At 42.7% G+C, this 14618-nt stretch overlaps 1 protein-coding gene across 11 annotated transcripts in view; it reads left to right on the forward strand.

Moving 5' to 3' along the window:
- DCTD (dCMP deaminase) overlaps window positions 1-14618 on the forward strand; it is a 67921-nt gene that overhangs the window by 48707 nt on the left and 4596 nt on the right. For all 11 annotated transcript variants that reach the window (XM_086889886.1, XM_086889888.1, XM_086889889.1 and 8 more), the window contains 2 exons: window positions 4333-4449; window positions 5641-5737. In XM_086889886.1, coding sequence (XP_086746012.1) covers window positions 4333-4449; window positions 5641-5737 — 214 coding nt within the window. The remainder of the gene's footprint in view (window positions 1-4332; window positions 4450-5640; window positions 5738-14618) is intronic.

Genomic DNA, 14618 nt, shown 5'->3' on the forward strand with positions numbered 1-14618 from the left:
TGCAAAGTGAGGTTTTAGCTGCGAAGGGGATCTATAGGAGATGGTCTTCACTTACAGCCACTCACTCTTGCCCTGCATGTTTTTTTGTCCAGTTCTGGTGTCATACATCAAATGTGTAGAAAGTTTGGAGATTTAGAAACAACAATTCTCATTGTTCTACGTTGCCCACTAAGAAACACCTCTGTATTCTGCTAGGAGTAGAACTAACTTGGAGCAGGATGAGAGAAACGGTGAAATAGAGTGGGTTACCTAACACTGCTCAGGTTTTTGAGAGGGGCTTCTCTGACCCAGCAAGTTTTGGGATGTTCATAAATGAGATGAGGTGAGCCAATACTGAGCCGTCTTCACTTCCTAGTACTCGTTATTCATGGAAGAAAGCAGTGAGGCTGGGGTTCCATTTTTCTTACTAGGACTCCCAACAAATCTGCTGCTGTTATCCTTGTCTCTGTGCCCTGACCACAGCAGCTGCTCTTCTCCAGTACACAGAGAGAGAGAAAGAACAGCAGGAAGGGCTGAGGGCAGTACCAGCCCAGTATCAGTGTCTCCCTGCCCTTAATGAAGTGACCAGCAACCATCCCGATGCTTTTGAACAGGTTGAAAAAAATAAATCATTCTACGAATTCCAGGTCCTTCAACCACTGCCCCCGGTGGTTGTCACTCCAGACTCCATTCCTTAAATTAATGTTTTGATACCTTTTGTGATTCTTGCTGTGTTCAGTGTCAGAGTTCCAGCAAGTAAAGGATTACAAAATTCTTAGTCTGGCTCAATTAGTAATTAATATCATGAAAAAGTCATTCTCCCTAGCCCTTCTCCAATTGCATCTTTAAAGGGTCTTTAAAGTTATGGTTGTCCTTAGCATGCACTTCATCAAGCATGTAAGCCTTTTAACAGTATTAAACACTTTGACTAGTCTTGTGGTTCTTATAAAATTGCTAGTCAGAACATACTTAGAATGTGGGAAGAGTACTTCTGACTGCAACCCACTGGGAACATGCTCATGGTAAGTATTCAATCCTGAAAAATTACCATTTATAGGGTAAGCAGGGGTCTCTTATTTACAGGTGAGCTTAAGGATGAGTACCACCTCAGCTATGCAACACAAACCAGCATGGAATGAGAAGAGATAGAAACACGAGCAATTAATACTACCAGTAATGAAGCAGTCAATCAAAATCAGCTTTTTACTTTTTTTTCCCCCCCCCCTCATGAACTTAGTAGCAGGTGGTGGGAATGTCAGAGCACACACACTTAACTTCTTGTTGCATGGTTATTTCTTCAGCTAATGAAGCCTTTTGAGAATACTTTTCAAGCTACTTTTCCAGAAAGGAAACCAGTGTTGTGGACTTGATATTGTGTTGGCTATATGTGAATATTTTTTTAAAAATACCAAAGCTCTGGAGCTCCTTAATATAGTATTGTAAAAATTATTAGTTTTACTAGTCTGCTTAAAGATCCAATTTTCAGAGTTCTGAATACTGTGCACCTGTGAAAGGTTGTTTTAAGTTAGCTTCTGAGAATCTCAGAGAGGACAATTTCTAACTATTAGCAGGAATACTTAACAGCTTATAAAACTTCATAACACCCCAAATGTAAACTAGTTAGTCATTAACAAGAGGGATTTTGGACTTCTGGATTTATTTTGTTTCTCAAAAAAACTGGGCAGGTCTGTAAGAAAAATCTGCAGGTAGTAGATCTATCTTACCTGCTTAATGCCTATTTGTCAGAGAGAGGTGAATATGAGTAAGAGGGAATTAAGAGTGATGGGACATAGCCTAAAAACACTTGTCTGATGCCAGCACCTCCTTAAGAACCATTTGGCATAATATCCCTTTATAAGTAGCAGATGTGTAGGGAGATGTATAAAACAAAGATTCGTGTAGTGATAGTTCCCCAGAATATACTTTCAAATCACAGCAACTGAGATAAAATGATTTGGTATTCAATAGCCCAGTAGACTAAAAAAAAGTAATACTGGATGGAAAATTATCACTTCTGGAATCAGTGCAAGGTTCTGGTCCTGTACTGGTTTCTGCAGCAAGTTCAGTCAGAAATATTTGGTTAGGTGCATGAAAAAAGTACCTCATTTTCTATTTGAAATGAAAACTTACTCTGTTTGTTGTAGACTTAAGTACTTTTTGTCTTGGAATGATTAGTCTGTTTCTTATTGCTGTCTCTGTGCCTTCTGTCCACGTGGGATAGCTGTAATTTTTCTTGAGATTGTGTGAAGATGGTCAGGAGGCAAAATTTATTTTGCTCCAGCTGATTATCTTCTATAAGTTATGCTTGGCCTGATATTATTTTTGCTTGGGAAGAGGTTTGTTTTTGAAAGTTTGTAGAAGTCTGCCAAAAGAACCTTTTTCTCTCCCATTTCCCTCAGTGCAGGAAGGAAGCTTGTTGCAGTACTAGTAATGAAACTTGTCTGGCTTTACAGATGAAGATTTCTGAGTTTTAGTGAAGGAAAAAGATTTACTGAAGGAATTAGTTTTGTTTCTTTTATAGTTTTGGGAGTCTTTGAAAACATCCTTCTTTCTGGAGACCTTCTGTTTTTTATGCTGCTGCCTAGAACATAAATATATTGTTCAAAGAAACTTAAAAGTGATGTTTCTGTCTTGTTGACATTTCTAGTGGTGGAAATTATGTCACTCTTTTATTCAATCCTCTGTAGCCCCAGAAAAATAATTCTCTGACTATTTATTGTAAAGGCTTTATAAGGTTGATGCATCTTAGTAATATACTTGGAGTTCAACATATTTTCTCTCATACACTTAATGGCATATATTTAAAATACAGTGTGACCCAATAACAGTTGCAATAGAAACAGTAAAAATAGTGAAAGAAGCCTTAATGTGATGGTTCTTGGCTCTTGGTTGTTTTTTTTTCTTTTTCAATTTCCTTTTTTTTTTGTGTTGGTTTCTGTTTTTAGTGGTTATGAGAAGGTATGTGGACAGCATGGCATGGGTGTGGTAGAAGCCAATACTGAGCTTTCTTTAGCAAGTGTTCGGTCCTTTGTGACTTGTCTGCATGGGAAGGTTTGTGTGCTGTAAGTTAGGCTGTAAATTTGTAGTGCATTAGCTGTTGTATAGAAAATTCCATGTAGACATTTAGCGCATATGGAAAACATTTCCATTCAGCAATGATTCCTGCGTGTTGAAGGTACTGCAGTCTGTTATTTGTGTGGTGAGATCATTCACACGGAGGTCAGCATATAGCACTAAGTTTACTATAAAGTTGTGTGGTGAAACTTGGTCTGTTTTAATTTTCATATGGGCGCAAGGGAGAAGGAAAGGACTTAAAAAAATTCTGTTCTTCAAAAAAAGCAGTGGAAAACCTCTTAATGTTGTCTGCACATGCAGGTCTCTAAATGATCTCAAGCCCACACCACACTTCAGCATCTGTTTAAGCAGTCAGGGCAGCAGGCATTTTCTTAGTAGGTAGGTATATAAATTATGCAACTTGCTGTTATTCCTAGGAGTAAACAGGAAGTTCTCGCAGAGATCCCATTTTTTTTCAGAGCTTCATTGTGGATGACACAGAAACTGTGCTCTTCTCAGCTGTGTTGCTAACACATTAGATAAGCTGCTCATGTGTAGTGTATAAACACTGAAACCCTAAGGTGCTGCTGTCCAGAAACAACTATTGTGTTAATGGTGGAGTAAGGCAAGATGGTCCATTTCTACCTGGCCTATCTCAAATCCATGGAGAAATGCTGGACTTGGTTTTCCTGCTTGTGAAGTCTGGCACCTTTTAATGAGCAGTAAAGTCATTCTGATATTAAAGTTGGATGTTTTTATGGCTGAGTGTGTCTCGTGTATTCTGGGGGTGGAGAATCCTGCAGCAGCACTGAGCCATTCTGAGGCCCAGAGGACAGAGCTGCTCAGTTTTACTTGGCGATTCTGCTGCCTTTAAGAGCGCACAGTGCGCTCCTACAACCATTAGACTGTTCCTATCTGTGCATGTAAACACATAAATGAGCTGTTTTATACTGGCAGTTAGATACTCCAGAGAGTTGTGAAGCTGTGAGATATTGCTTCACTAAGGGTGGTTGCAATGGCTTGGCCCACAGCCTACGGCTTTGTTGCCTGCAATAGGTGTTAGCAAATGGCAGTGCTAATGCACTTAATGATATCATTACTAATCGGCAGCCTGGTCAGAACAATTGACCTTCATTGATCTTGGTATTTCTGCTTTTATTTCATTCTCTGCCCCTTATGATAAGCTGTGCAAGCTATTTGCCTTTGAAAAGATGTAAGCAGTTATATTGTAACACTTTAGTTTGTTCGACTTATTTTAATGATCAGTATTATGAATTGTTTCTTCCCTTGTTTAATCAGTGTGCCATGCTGAATTGAATGCCATCATGAACAAAAACTCAGCTGATGTGAAAGGCTGCAGCATGTATGTTGCCTTATTTCCATGTAATGAATGTGCAAAACTCATCATCCAGGCAGGTAAGCAGTGGTGCCAGCTTGCTTTTTCAGGGTTGCAGTGCTGCCTGCTCATTGGTATCTTCTAATAGATGTATTTGATGTTAAATTGCTGATGTTAGATCTAAATTAATTGCACTGTCAACCCCATAAGATGCTACTTATGGGGGTTTTTTGCATCTCAATGGTGCCAAATTTTTCCAGTGCTAATTGCATCTACTGTGATTCTAAACGTGCTTCTAATTTAGGTTTGTAACTTCTTAGACCAGGAGCTGCCAAAGAACAACACAGGCTTTGCATATAATTACTGTCAATTTTACTGTGTTCTGGCACTTTGAATAGAGTAGGGCAGAAAGAAATAAACTTCTGCATGACAAAAGGTCTGTTGGGAGTATATACATGAAATTTTAATTTGAATATGATGCATGGTAGATATTTGAAGAATTTAAAATATCTTTGCTCATAAATGTCGTAAGATTTCTATGATCCTACTTTAATTATGTCTTTCATTACAATTATTATAAATCTGTGCCACTGCAGCAAGTGTGCTGGCCTAAATATACCTCCTTTTTTGAGATTAGGCAGTATCTGCAGCAGGCTTCAGTTCTGTAAAAATCTCTTCTTAAAGTAGCACGCATTTCGCTCACTGAGTGAAGTCATGCAGTCCCAGCATGGATTGCTGTTCTGGGGAGTGTCTCACTACTAATGGCCACAGGAATATAGCAAGAAAGCAGCAAACAGAACGCTTCTTTATTTTGGTTCAGTATGGCTTGAAATCAAGAGGGGTGAAGAGGGAAAGATGATGGTATTCTGCATTGTGCTTCATACAATTCTCTTACTTACAGAATCAAATGCTCTTCAAGGTAGATTGGCTGCTTGTTCGCAATGTAGTCACTCATCCTTTTCCTTAGGCACTTATGTCAGCACTAAATTGCAATGTACTGATATTCATGCTGTCTGGCAAACAGGGGAAGATGTTGATCAGCTGCAAAACACTTGTGAATTCTCTTTTGAAGCCACTGTATTTTTTCCCTGCCTAAGTGATTTAGGCAAAGATCATTCAGCAATTTTACACAGCATACATTTGTGAGTAGAGGTGTACCAAGGAGTTGTAGAGCATGTGGATGAATGCTGCCTCATCTCATTTTGTGCACCAGACATTATAAATGTTTTTTTCAGTGTAATTCTAACATTTTTTCTATGAAATTTCTTTAGGCATAAAGGAAGTTATTTTCATGTCTGACAAGTATCATGACACTACAGAAATGACAGCTGCACGGAAGTTGTTTGATTTGGCAGGTATTATATATAGGTGAGAGAATTAACTTTATCTTTACTCTGGAATGGAAGAAAAGGAGGGTGTGAAAGAGACCAACTTTAGGGCAAATGTTCTTCTTCTATCAGTTATGTAGCATTTTATTTATTCCTCTGTAGTGTTTGTAGATGGTTTGCTCTGTAGAAGGACTGGGTTGACGGACTGTTGCACCATTCTTTTGTCTTGTGTATGGTTAAAGTTCAATTTTGGAACATTTGTGTGAGAAAATGGTCCATGACTCATTTTGCTCCTGGAATGCAAGAGAAATTGTCAAGGGGGTGGTTATTTGTCACATTGTACTCTGTAGAGTCTTCCTTGACCCTGCTTGGAGCAGGAGGTAGGACTAGATGATCTCCTGAAGTGCCTTGCAACCTGAATTACCCTTTGATCATATGAGTTGGACTGAAACAACCAACTGATTTTGTTGTTTCTGTGGATTACTCCATCCTTATTGAAATTTCAGTATCTTTTTGTTGCAGTCAATTTGGGAAGGTGTCAAACAAGCCGTCCATAATTAATTCTTGGTACCTACAGCTGTTCATCTTCTTCGGTCAGATTTTAGGTGACAAAAGGGTAAAAGTTGGAAGATCTGCTATAAAGTAATGATAATCTGAAAAATGTTTTAAGAGTGGGGTTTTTAAAGACACTGACAGAGATACCTAAAGACAATCTGTTCAACAGCAAGTTTGATGGAGTTACATGCTGTGGGTGAGGCTAATTATGTAGTCAGGGAGGCTTTGCAACTCTAAAAAGTTTTACAGTATTGTAATAAAGAATTGGGTAAATAAAAATTCGGAATAAGAAGTTTAAATAAAGTATGTATAATTATAACTAAATGTAAGTATGGAATAAGGAATTCTCCTCCCGGTCGAGATAGAATTCCTTTTCCAAAAACCACGAATTGCAAAAGAACCCCCCCAGATAACAGGTTTCAGCAGACTCATCAACTCGGAGGAAAAGACAGGACACAGGCCATCACAGAAACAAAAGAACCAGCCTAAAAGTCTACCTCCAGAGAAAGGCAACGCCCGGCCGATTTCGGCCGGAGACCATCAAGCAAGACAAAAGGGGACGAGCCCCAGGAAGATGGTCGTTGCCAGAATCGAACACCACACCTGCCAAACCCATACTACAGAAACTCAATCAAGAAAGACAAAGAAGAGACTACTCCTCTGAGATATCCATCGGCACCAGCCCGGATCTCTCAATCCCGCTGTGATGAAATATGTTAAAATACATACAGACTCACTTTACATTTGAGGAGACTCTGCCCGGATACTTACTGACTCAATGTTCTAGGCCAGGAAATCCATTCACCCGACAATCAGGGACATTTGGTGAATGGAAACTGGTTGGAATTCTAGCCTGGGGACATAAAATCCCTATAAAAACCCAGGCCATGGGACCCTCAGACGTGGATTTGGGAACACCTATACCTTGCGTATAGACCCTGTCCACCCAGCGCTGCGCTGTCCATTTATTGTGGTTTTTTTCCTCACTGTTTGTTGCTTTATTAATTTATAATAAATTAATCTTTGTTAATCTTTAATTTGCCGTTGCATTTATAACAGATTGGTGCCGTGACTCGGATCGGAAGAAACTGTGGGAGAATCTCGCTGTCCAGGGGGGTACCCCCGCTGATTTCAGCGGCCTGGGGAGCAGAGACCCTCCGCAGTTCGCTCCGATTGCCGAACCAAATTTAGGCTGAGGAAAAACCATAATAAAGAGGAACGGATCCAGAAAGCTCGGGAAGGCAGGAGCCTTCGGGAAAGCCGCGGCTTGGTAGCTCATAAAAAGTCATACGTGCACGAAGACGCCCTCGCAGGAAAATTGCTGTAAGTACTGTGAGGTTGAGCGGGTGATCGGGCGAGTTTGTGAGAGACGTGACCTGGTCACGAAGCGAGTGTGGACTTCAAGGCCGCGTTTCCATCCTCCCGCGAGGGAATTGGCCGGCCGCGAAGGAAGCGATTCTGTGTGAAAGTGTCTCTCTTTCCTTACTCGTAAAGCCTGAGGCTAAAGGGAGTCTCAGGGGACCGATCAAAGGGGGCTGAGAGAGGAAGGGACGTCCAGTCGAGCTCTGGAACTGGTAAACTCTCTCAGCCAAAAGATTTAGAAAGTCGGAACATCGAGAAAACCCCGGTACAGCTAACCGAGAGGTAAGTATTGGTGCGATCTAGGACTTTCAGACGAAGAAAAAGACGAACACAACGCAGAGCAGGTAAGAATCGTAAGAAAATGGGACAGAGAAAAAGTAAAACGCAGAAACTAGATAACGAGAAAAGTCCATCAGAAGAATCAAAGCAAATGCTAGACATCCCACCAGAGAGTCCTTTAGGGTGGATGTTGAGAAATTGGGAAATTTGTCCCGAGAGACGAGAAAAATCAAAGGCAAAAATGATTTACTACTGTGCCGAGATCTGGGGAGGACAAGAATTGAGAAAATGTCTCACTTGGCCAGTATTGGGAACATTTGATAAATGGACGTGCAGGGAATTACTCGCACACGTAGAGAAAAAGGTCTCGCCAGACGGCGAGGAGAAAGAGTATGCCAAACTCTGGTTAAATACCAGAGTGCGGCTGTTTCCAGTGAAACAGAAAAATGAACATAAGACAGAGACCTGGGAACCCCTGGATCACTTACCCCCTCCGTACCGCGGGCCAGTAGAGCCTCCGGTGATGGACCAAGTAGTACCATCAGCACCCGAGGGTTCCATGGGGCAACTAGCAGAGGCACGCTCCCCTCAACCACCGGGAGTAGTGCCAGAAACCCTCACTACCCCCCCACCTGCAGAAAACCCAGCCACCGCACCCTCTTTGGAGTCGGTGTTGACGCAAGGATGGGGCTTACCCCCTCCACAAATCCCGGTCCGGCCACCACAGCTGGGACCACCGAAAGTATCCGAAGGGAACCCTCTGAGTCACTTAGCTGCGGCAGACATCCCGCCAGCAATGAGGGGAAACCCTCCCGCAAACTCCAGTTCCCCTCCTGCAAGCAGGACTCGGTGGAAATCAAAAATAGGGAATGGAGAATGGGGAGAGACAGAAAATGGGCATCGAATGTTCCCTCTCAGGGAAGTGCCAACCGCCCCCGGAGTAATTGGATTTGTAAACGTGCCCCTTAACTCAGGGGATGTACGAGCGTTCAAAAAAGAAATGGGGCGACTGCTAGATGACCCATTTGGAGTGGCCGAAAGATTAGACGATTTTCTAGGGAGTAGTATTTACACCTACGAAGATCTCATGGCCATCCTGAGATCCCTGTTTAGCCAGGAAGAGAGAGAGATGATTAAACAGGCGGGCATCAGGGATTGGGAAAGGCGGCACCCGCAGGGAACACCCGGTGACCAAAAGTGGCCGAGCGTAAGCCCGAGTTGGAGCGCCCAGACCGAAGAAGGGAGAAGAAGCATGATGGATTTGAGAAATATCATCGTGCAAGGAATAAGAGAGGCGGTCCCCAGAGGACAGAACATTAGCAAAGTATTTGGGGAATGTCAGGGAAAAGAGGAATCCCCTACCGAATGGGTAGAAAGGCTGCGGAGAAGTCTGCAAATTTATTCCGGGACTGATCCCAGTTCTCCGGTGGGGGAGGTCCTGCTGAAAACGCAGTTTGTGGCTAAATCATGGGAGGACATTAGGAAGAAATTGGAGAAAATTGATGGATGGCAGGAGAAGAGTCTCCAAGAGCTTCTAAGGGAAGCTCAGAAGGTTTATATGAGGAGAGAAGACGAAAAACAGAAACTTCAAGCCAAAATATTAGTGGCTGCAGTAAAAGAAGTTCAAAAACACGAACAGAAACAGGGAAAGCCGATACCTAAAAAACAAAAAGGATCCCAAAAGGAGGAAACTCCTCCTCGAAAGGATCCTCCTGAGTGCTTCTACTGTAAGAAAGTAGGACACATAAAAAAGGATTGCAGGAAACGAATAAAAGATGAACAAATATTTAAAGAAGATTAGGGGGGTCTTGGGCTCTTCCAAATGGGGACAGTAACAGCAAAGGAGCCCTTGATAAAATTGAAGGTAGGTCCCCACCGCCAGGAAATGAGTTTCCTGGTTGATACCGGGGCTGAGAGAAGCACCCTGCAGAAATTGCCTATAGGGTGTGAAACGAGTAAAGAAAAAGTAATTGTAATTGGCGCAAAAGGAGATCCATTCAAAGTCTCGGTAATCAAGGAGGTGGAAATCGAGTCAGAAAATAAGATATGTTTAGGAAATTTGTTGCTTGTAGAAGAAGCCGACTACAACCTATTGGGAAGAGATATGATTATAGCTTTAGGAATAAATATCATTGTGAAAAATTCAGAATTAGTAGTGAAGGTGTTGCATTTAACTTCAAAAGATGAAAAGGAAATTGACCCCCGAGTATGGCACTCAAAGGGGGAAGTGGGAAAATTAGATATTGCTCCCATCAAAATTGAAATTGAGAATCCAGAGAATCCGATAAGGATCCGACAATACCCCATCCCCGCCGAAGGGAGGAAGGGTTTGAAATTAATAATTGACGAGCTGCTTAAAGGAGGCACGCTCGAGCCCTGCATGTCCCCACATAACACCCCCATCCTGGCAGTAAAGAAAGCCGATGGGAACTTCCGATTGGTTCAGGACTTGAGAGCTGTAAATGCTAGAACCCGAACCAGGTTTCCGGTAGTAGCAAATCCTTACACTTTACTAAACAGACTCTCACCAGAGGATGTATGGTATAGTGTAATTGATTTAAAAGATGCTTTCTGGACATGTCCTCTAGATGAAGGGAGTAGGGATTTTTTCGCTTTCCAGTGGGAGGACCCAGATACCAATCGAAATCAGCAATTGCGGTGGACGGTCCTTCCACAAGGATTCGTTGAATCTCCGAACTTGTTCGGACAAGCCTTAGAGCAGCTACTCACCCAATTCACTCCAGAGGAAGGGACAAAACTGTTACAATATGTAGACGATTTGCTAATCGCCGGGATCACGGAAGAGCAGGTGAAGAAATGTACCATTTCCCTGCTGAATTTTCTGGGACAAAAGGGGTTGAAAGTGTCTAAATCCAAGCTGCAATTCACTGAGCCCGAAGTAAAATATCTTGGACATTGGATATCACAAGGGAAAAAGAAATTAGATCCCGAGAGGGTGATGGGAATCCTTGAACTTCCTGCCCCACAAACCAAGAGACAAATTAGGCAAGTTTTAGGGCTCATGGGATATTGCAGACAGTGGATTGAGGGATACAGTGAAAAGGTGAAATTTCTGTATGAAAGGTTAAATACAGATCGATTAAAATGGACAGGGCAAGACGAAATTAAATTTCAAGAACTAAAGAATGCCCTTGTCACTGCTCCAGTTTTAACATTACCAGACATCAGAAAAGAGTTTCAACTGTTTGTCGACATAAGTGGACAAACAGCACAAGGAGTTTTAACCCAGGAATGGGCAGAAAAGAAGAAACCTATAGGGTTTTTGTCCAAAATCCTAGATCCAGTCAGTCGGGGCTGGCCCACGTGTCTGCAAGCAATTGTGGCAGTAGCACTGTTGGTTGGGGAAGCCAAAAAGGTAACGTTTGGAGCTCCCCTGATAGTTTATACTCCACATGATGTAAGAAATATCTTACAACAAAAAGCGGAGAAATGGTTGACCGATTCAAGGCTTCTGAAATATGAAGCCATGTTAATCAGTTCGCCAGGATTGGAATTAAGGACAACCTCTGCACAAAACCCTGCGCAATTTTTGTACGGGGAACCAACGGGAAAGCTACTACATAATTGTATTGAAACAGTGGAATTACAAACTAAAGTAAGACCCGATCTGGAGGATCAGGAATTGGAAGGAGGAGAAAAATGGTTTATCGATGGTTCCTCGAGAATGATGGAGGGAAAACGTAAATCGGGTTATGCCATCATAAATGGTATAACAGGACAGACTGTAGAATCGGGTCCCCTAAAAGCAAATTGGTCAGCACAGGCTTGTGAACTTTTTGCTCTCCTAAAAGCCCTCAAAGGCTTGAAGGGAAAAAGGGGAACCATCTATACCGATTCAAGATATGCATTTGGGATAGTACATACCTTCGGGAAAATTTGGGAAGAAAGGGGTCTGATCAACACTAAAGGAAAAGGATTGGTACATGAGGAAATAATTAGACAAATTTTAGAAGCAGTCAGGGAGCCACTGGAGATATCTGTGGTTCATGTAAAAGGACACCAGACCGGACGACAATTCCATACAAGGGGAAACAATTTAGCAGATAAAGAGGCGAAAAGAGCGGCATTGTTAACCGTAAGTATTTCTGAGCTAGTCCCAAGGGAACCCCCAGAGGTTTCAGTGCTTCCTTCAGAAAAGGAGCAGGAAGACTTCAAAAAGGTAGGGGGACATTTCAAAGAGGGTAAATGGTGGTTACCTGACGGGAGGGAGTTGGTCCCGAAGGGAATAGCAAAAGGGATACTCAAAAGACTACATGCACAAACCCATTGGGGAACCAGGGCATTGGCTGAACAATTTTTAAAATTCTTCGGGTGTAAGGGAATCTTCGAGCTTGCAAAACAAGAGGTACAGGGATGTGTGATATGCCAAAAGGTAAACAGAGCGAATTTTCGGCAAACCAATTGGGGAGGTCGGCCAATCTCATATCGACCATTCGAAAGAATCCAAGTGGATTTCACGGAATTACCGAAAATTGGCAGAAATAAATATTTATTGGTTATAGTAGATAAATTGACACATTGGGTAGAGGCCTTTCCCAGAGCTAAGGCCACGGCTCAAACAGTGTCTAAAATTCTACTGGAGGAAATAATTCCTAGGTATGGTATTGTAGACCATATTGATTCGGATCAGGGTACACATTTCACCTCGAAAATTATCAAACAGTTGTCCGATGCGTTAGGGATCAGATGGCAATATCATACTCCTTGGCACCCTCAGAGCTCGGGGCAAGTGGAAAGAATGAATCAGACATTGAAGTCACAAATATCCAAATTGACAATTGAAACAAAAATGTCCTGGGTCAAATGTCTCCCCTTGGCATTGTTGAATATAAGAACCATGCCGAACTCAGAAACAGGACTATCCCCCTTTGAAATGTTGTATGGAATGCCGTACAAGCATGGTATGCCGGTTGAACATCCTCAAACAGAGGATGTTCAACTCCAACCTTATCTCATTTCTATAAATAAAAACTTACAGGAGTTAAGGAGAAGAGGATTGATTCCTCAAAGCAGCACGTTGGGATTTCCGATCCACCAAATTCAACCAGGGGACAAGGTACTGATCAAAGTGTGGAAAGAGCAACCCCTCAGTCCCCACTGGGAAGGACCATTCCTCGTCCTCCTGACTACAGACACCGCGGTTCGCACAGCTGAAAAGGGCTGGACACACTCTTCCCGAGTGAAGAAAGTTTCGGTTCGCGACTCCCCCGAGTGGAAAATTGTAACCCCTCCGGGAGATTTGAAAATCAGGCTTCAGCGGAACAACCAATGAGCAACGAAGACAGGATAAGTTGCACCAATTTTGAATGTTATTGTTTTCCTTTTGTACATTTTAAGTGTGCATATTGTAAACAAACGTGGGTGACTCATTGTTTGGGAGGGCAAAAACCGAAAGGGTTGTGTGCCGCGTGTTACAAAGAGGAATTAGAACAGACCAACCTTTTTCTAGCACTTGCTACCCGGGTGGGTATCTTGGAACTCGACTCTCCTGAGTGGTTCCGATTTTTTCAAAAAGGATTACGAGGCCATTTGGACTGTAAGGCGGAACCTCTAATAATAGAGTGCCGCCGGAACGTAAAAGTACCGTGCAGGAGCGGCACGATCAAGGCATCTCGGTGGGCAACCTTTAAAAGGAGGTTTGCCATCAGAACGTCAAGGGCCCCTGAAGACAGTCCTTGCTGCCGAGAAGATGGTTATCCCCGCCGTATGTTCCTATACGGGCGGAGGGAATGGCAGAGGGATGCGATTGTGGGGAATCCTGACGATCCTGAACCTAGCCATGTGCTGGACCGAGAGAACGGGCCCCGAGGCGCCTCCGGGGACGACCTCCCTGGGGAAGTGTGAGCAGTGCCCAACTGTCTCGCGAACCGAGCCATGGATTGCCTGCCCTCCGGAGTTGCACGCAGGAGAATGTTGGGCAAACGGTACCCAAATGGACCTGTGTAAGCTGGAAGGAAAAATTTGGTGCTCCACCCCGGGGATAGGTACTGGAAAAAGGCAACCCCATAACACAGGGGAAAAAGAGGTCCAAGCGACCCACCTACGAAATAAGAGAGATATAGGAGGGGTTTCCCCAATCTCGGTCTGCGGGCAGTGTAATAAAACTGTCTGGATTGGAGGAAAGAAACAGTCAACGTTCATTGCGTACCACAGAGTCAACCCCTTGTGTTACAATAAAGCAAACTTAAAATATTGTGCCATGGGGGGGAAATTGTACTGGGAAGGGAAGAACCTGAAACATGAAACAAAAGTGTCATTCAGTAATGAACCGATAGTTTTAGATTTACTGAAAAATGACGATGATAGAGTGTGTCTGCAGTTTGATCAGGTGATCTGTTTCGCAAAAGACGAGGATGGTTCAGACCCCGAAAATAAAATAAAACAATTAACTCTTGAACTAAAAAGGCAGGAAATGGAAAATAAGAAAAAAAGACTCGAACAGGAGAGGTTAAACTCTCTCAGTGAACAATACGAACAACTAGAAAAACAATACGATAATTGGAAGCTACCTAGCCCTAATCAGAATCTATTCATAGATCTGATGCAGGAAATAGCTACCGAATTGGGATTGACTAACTGTTGGATATGTGGTGGCCTGAAATCAGCCGAAAGATGGCCATGGAAGGGAGAAGGATTAACCCCAGAACAATTACTTAAGTGGACAGGATTAAAATTATCCAAAACAACCCGGCGACCAGAGGGGT

This window comes from Cyanistes caeruleus, chromosome 5, assembly GCF_971803275.1.
Source record: "Cyanistes caeruleus chromosome 5, bCyaCae1.hap1.1, whole genome shotgun sequence".
Classification (NCBI taxonomy): domain Eukaryota; kingdom Metazoa; phylum Chordata; class Aves; order Passeriformes; family Paridae; genus Cyanistes; species Cyanistes caeruleus.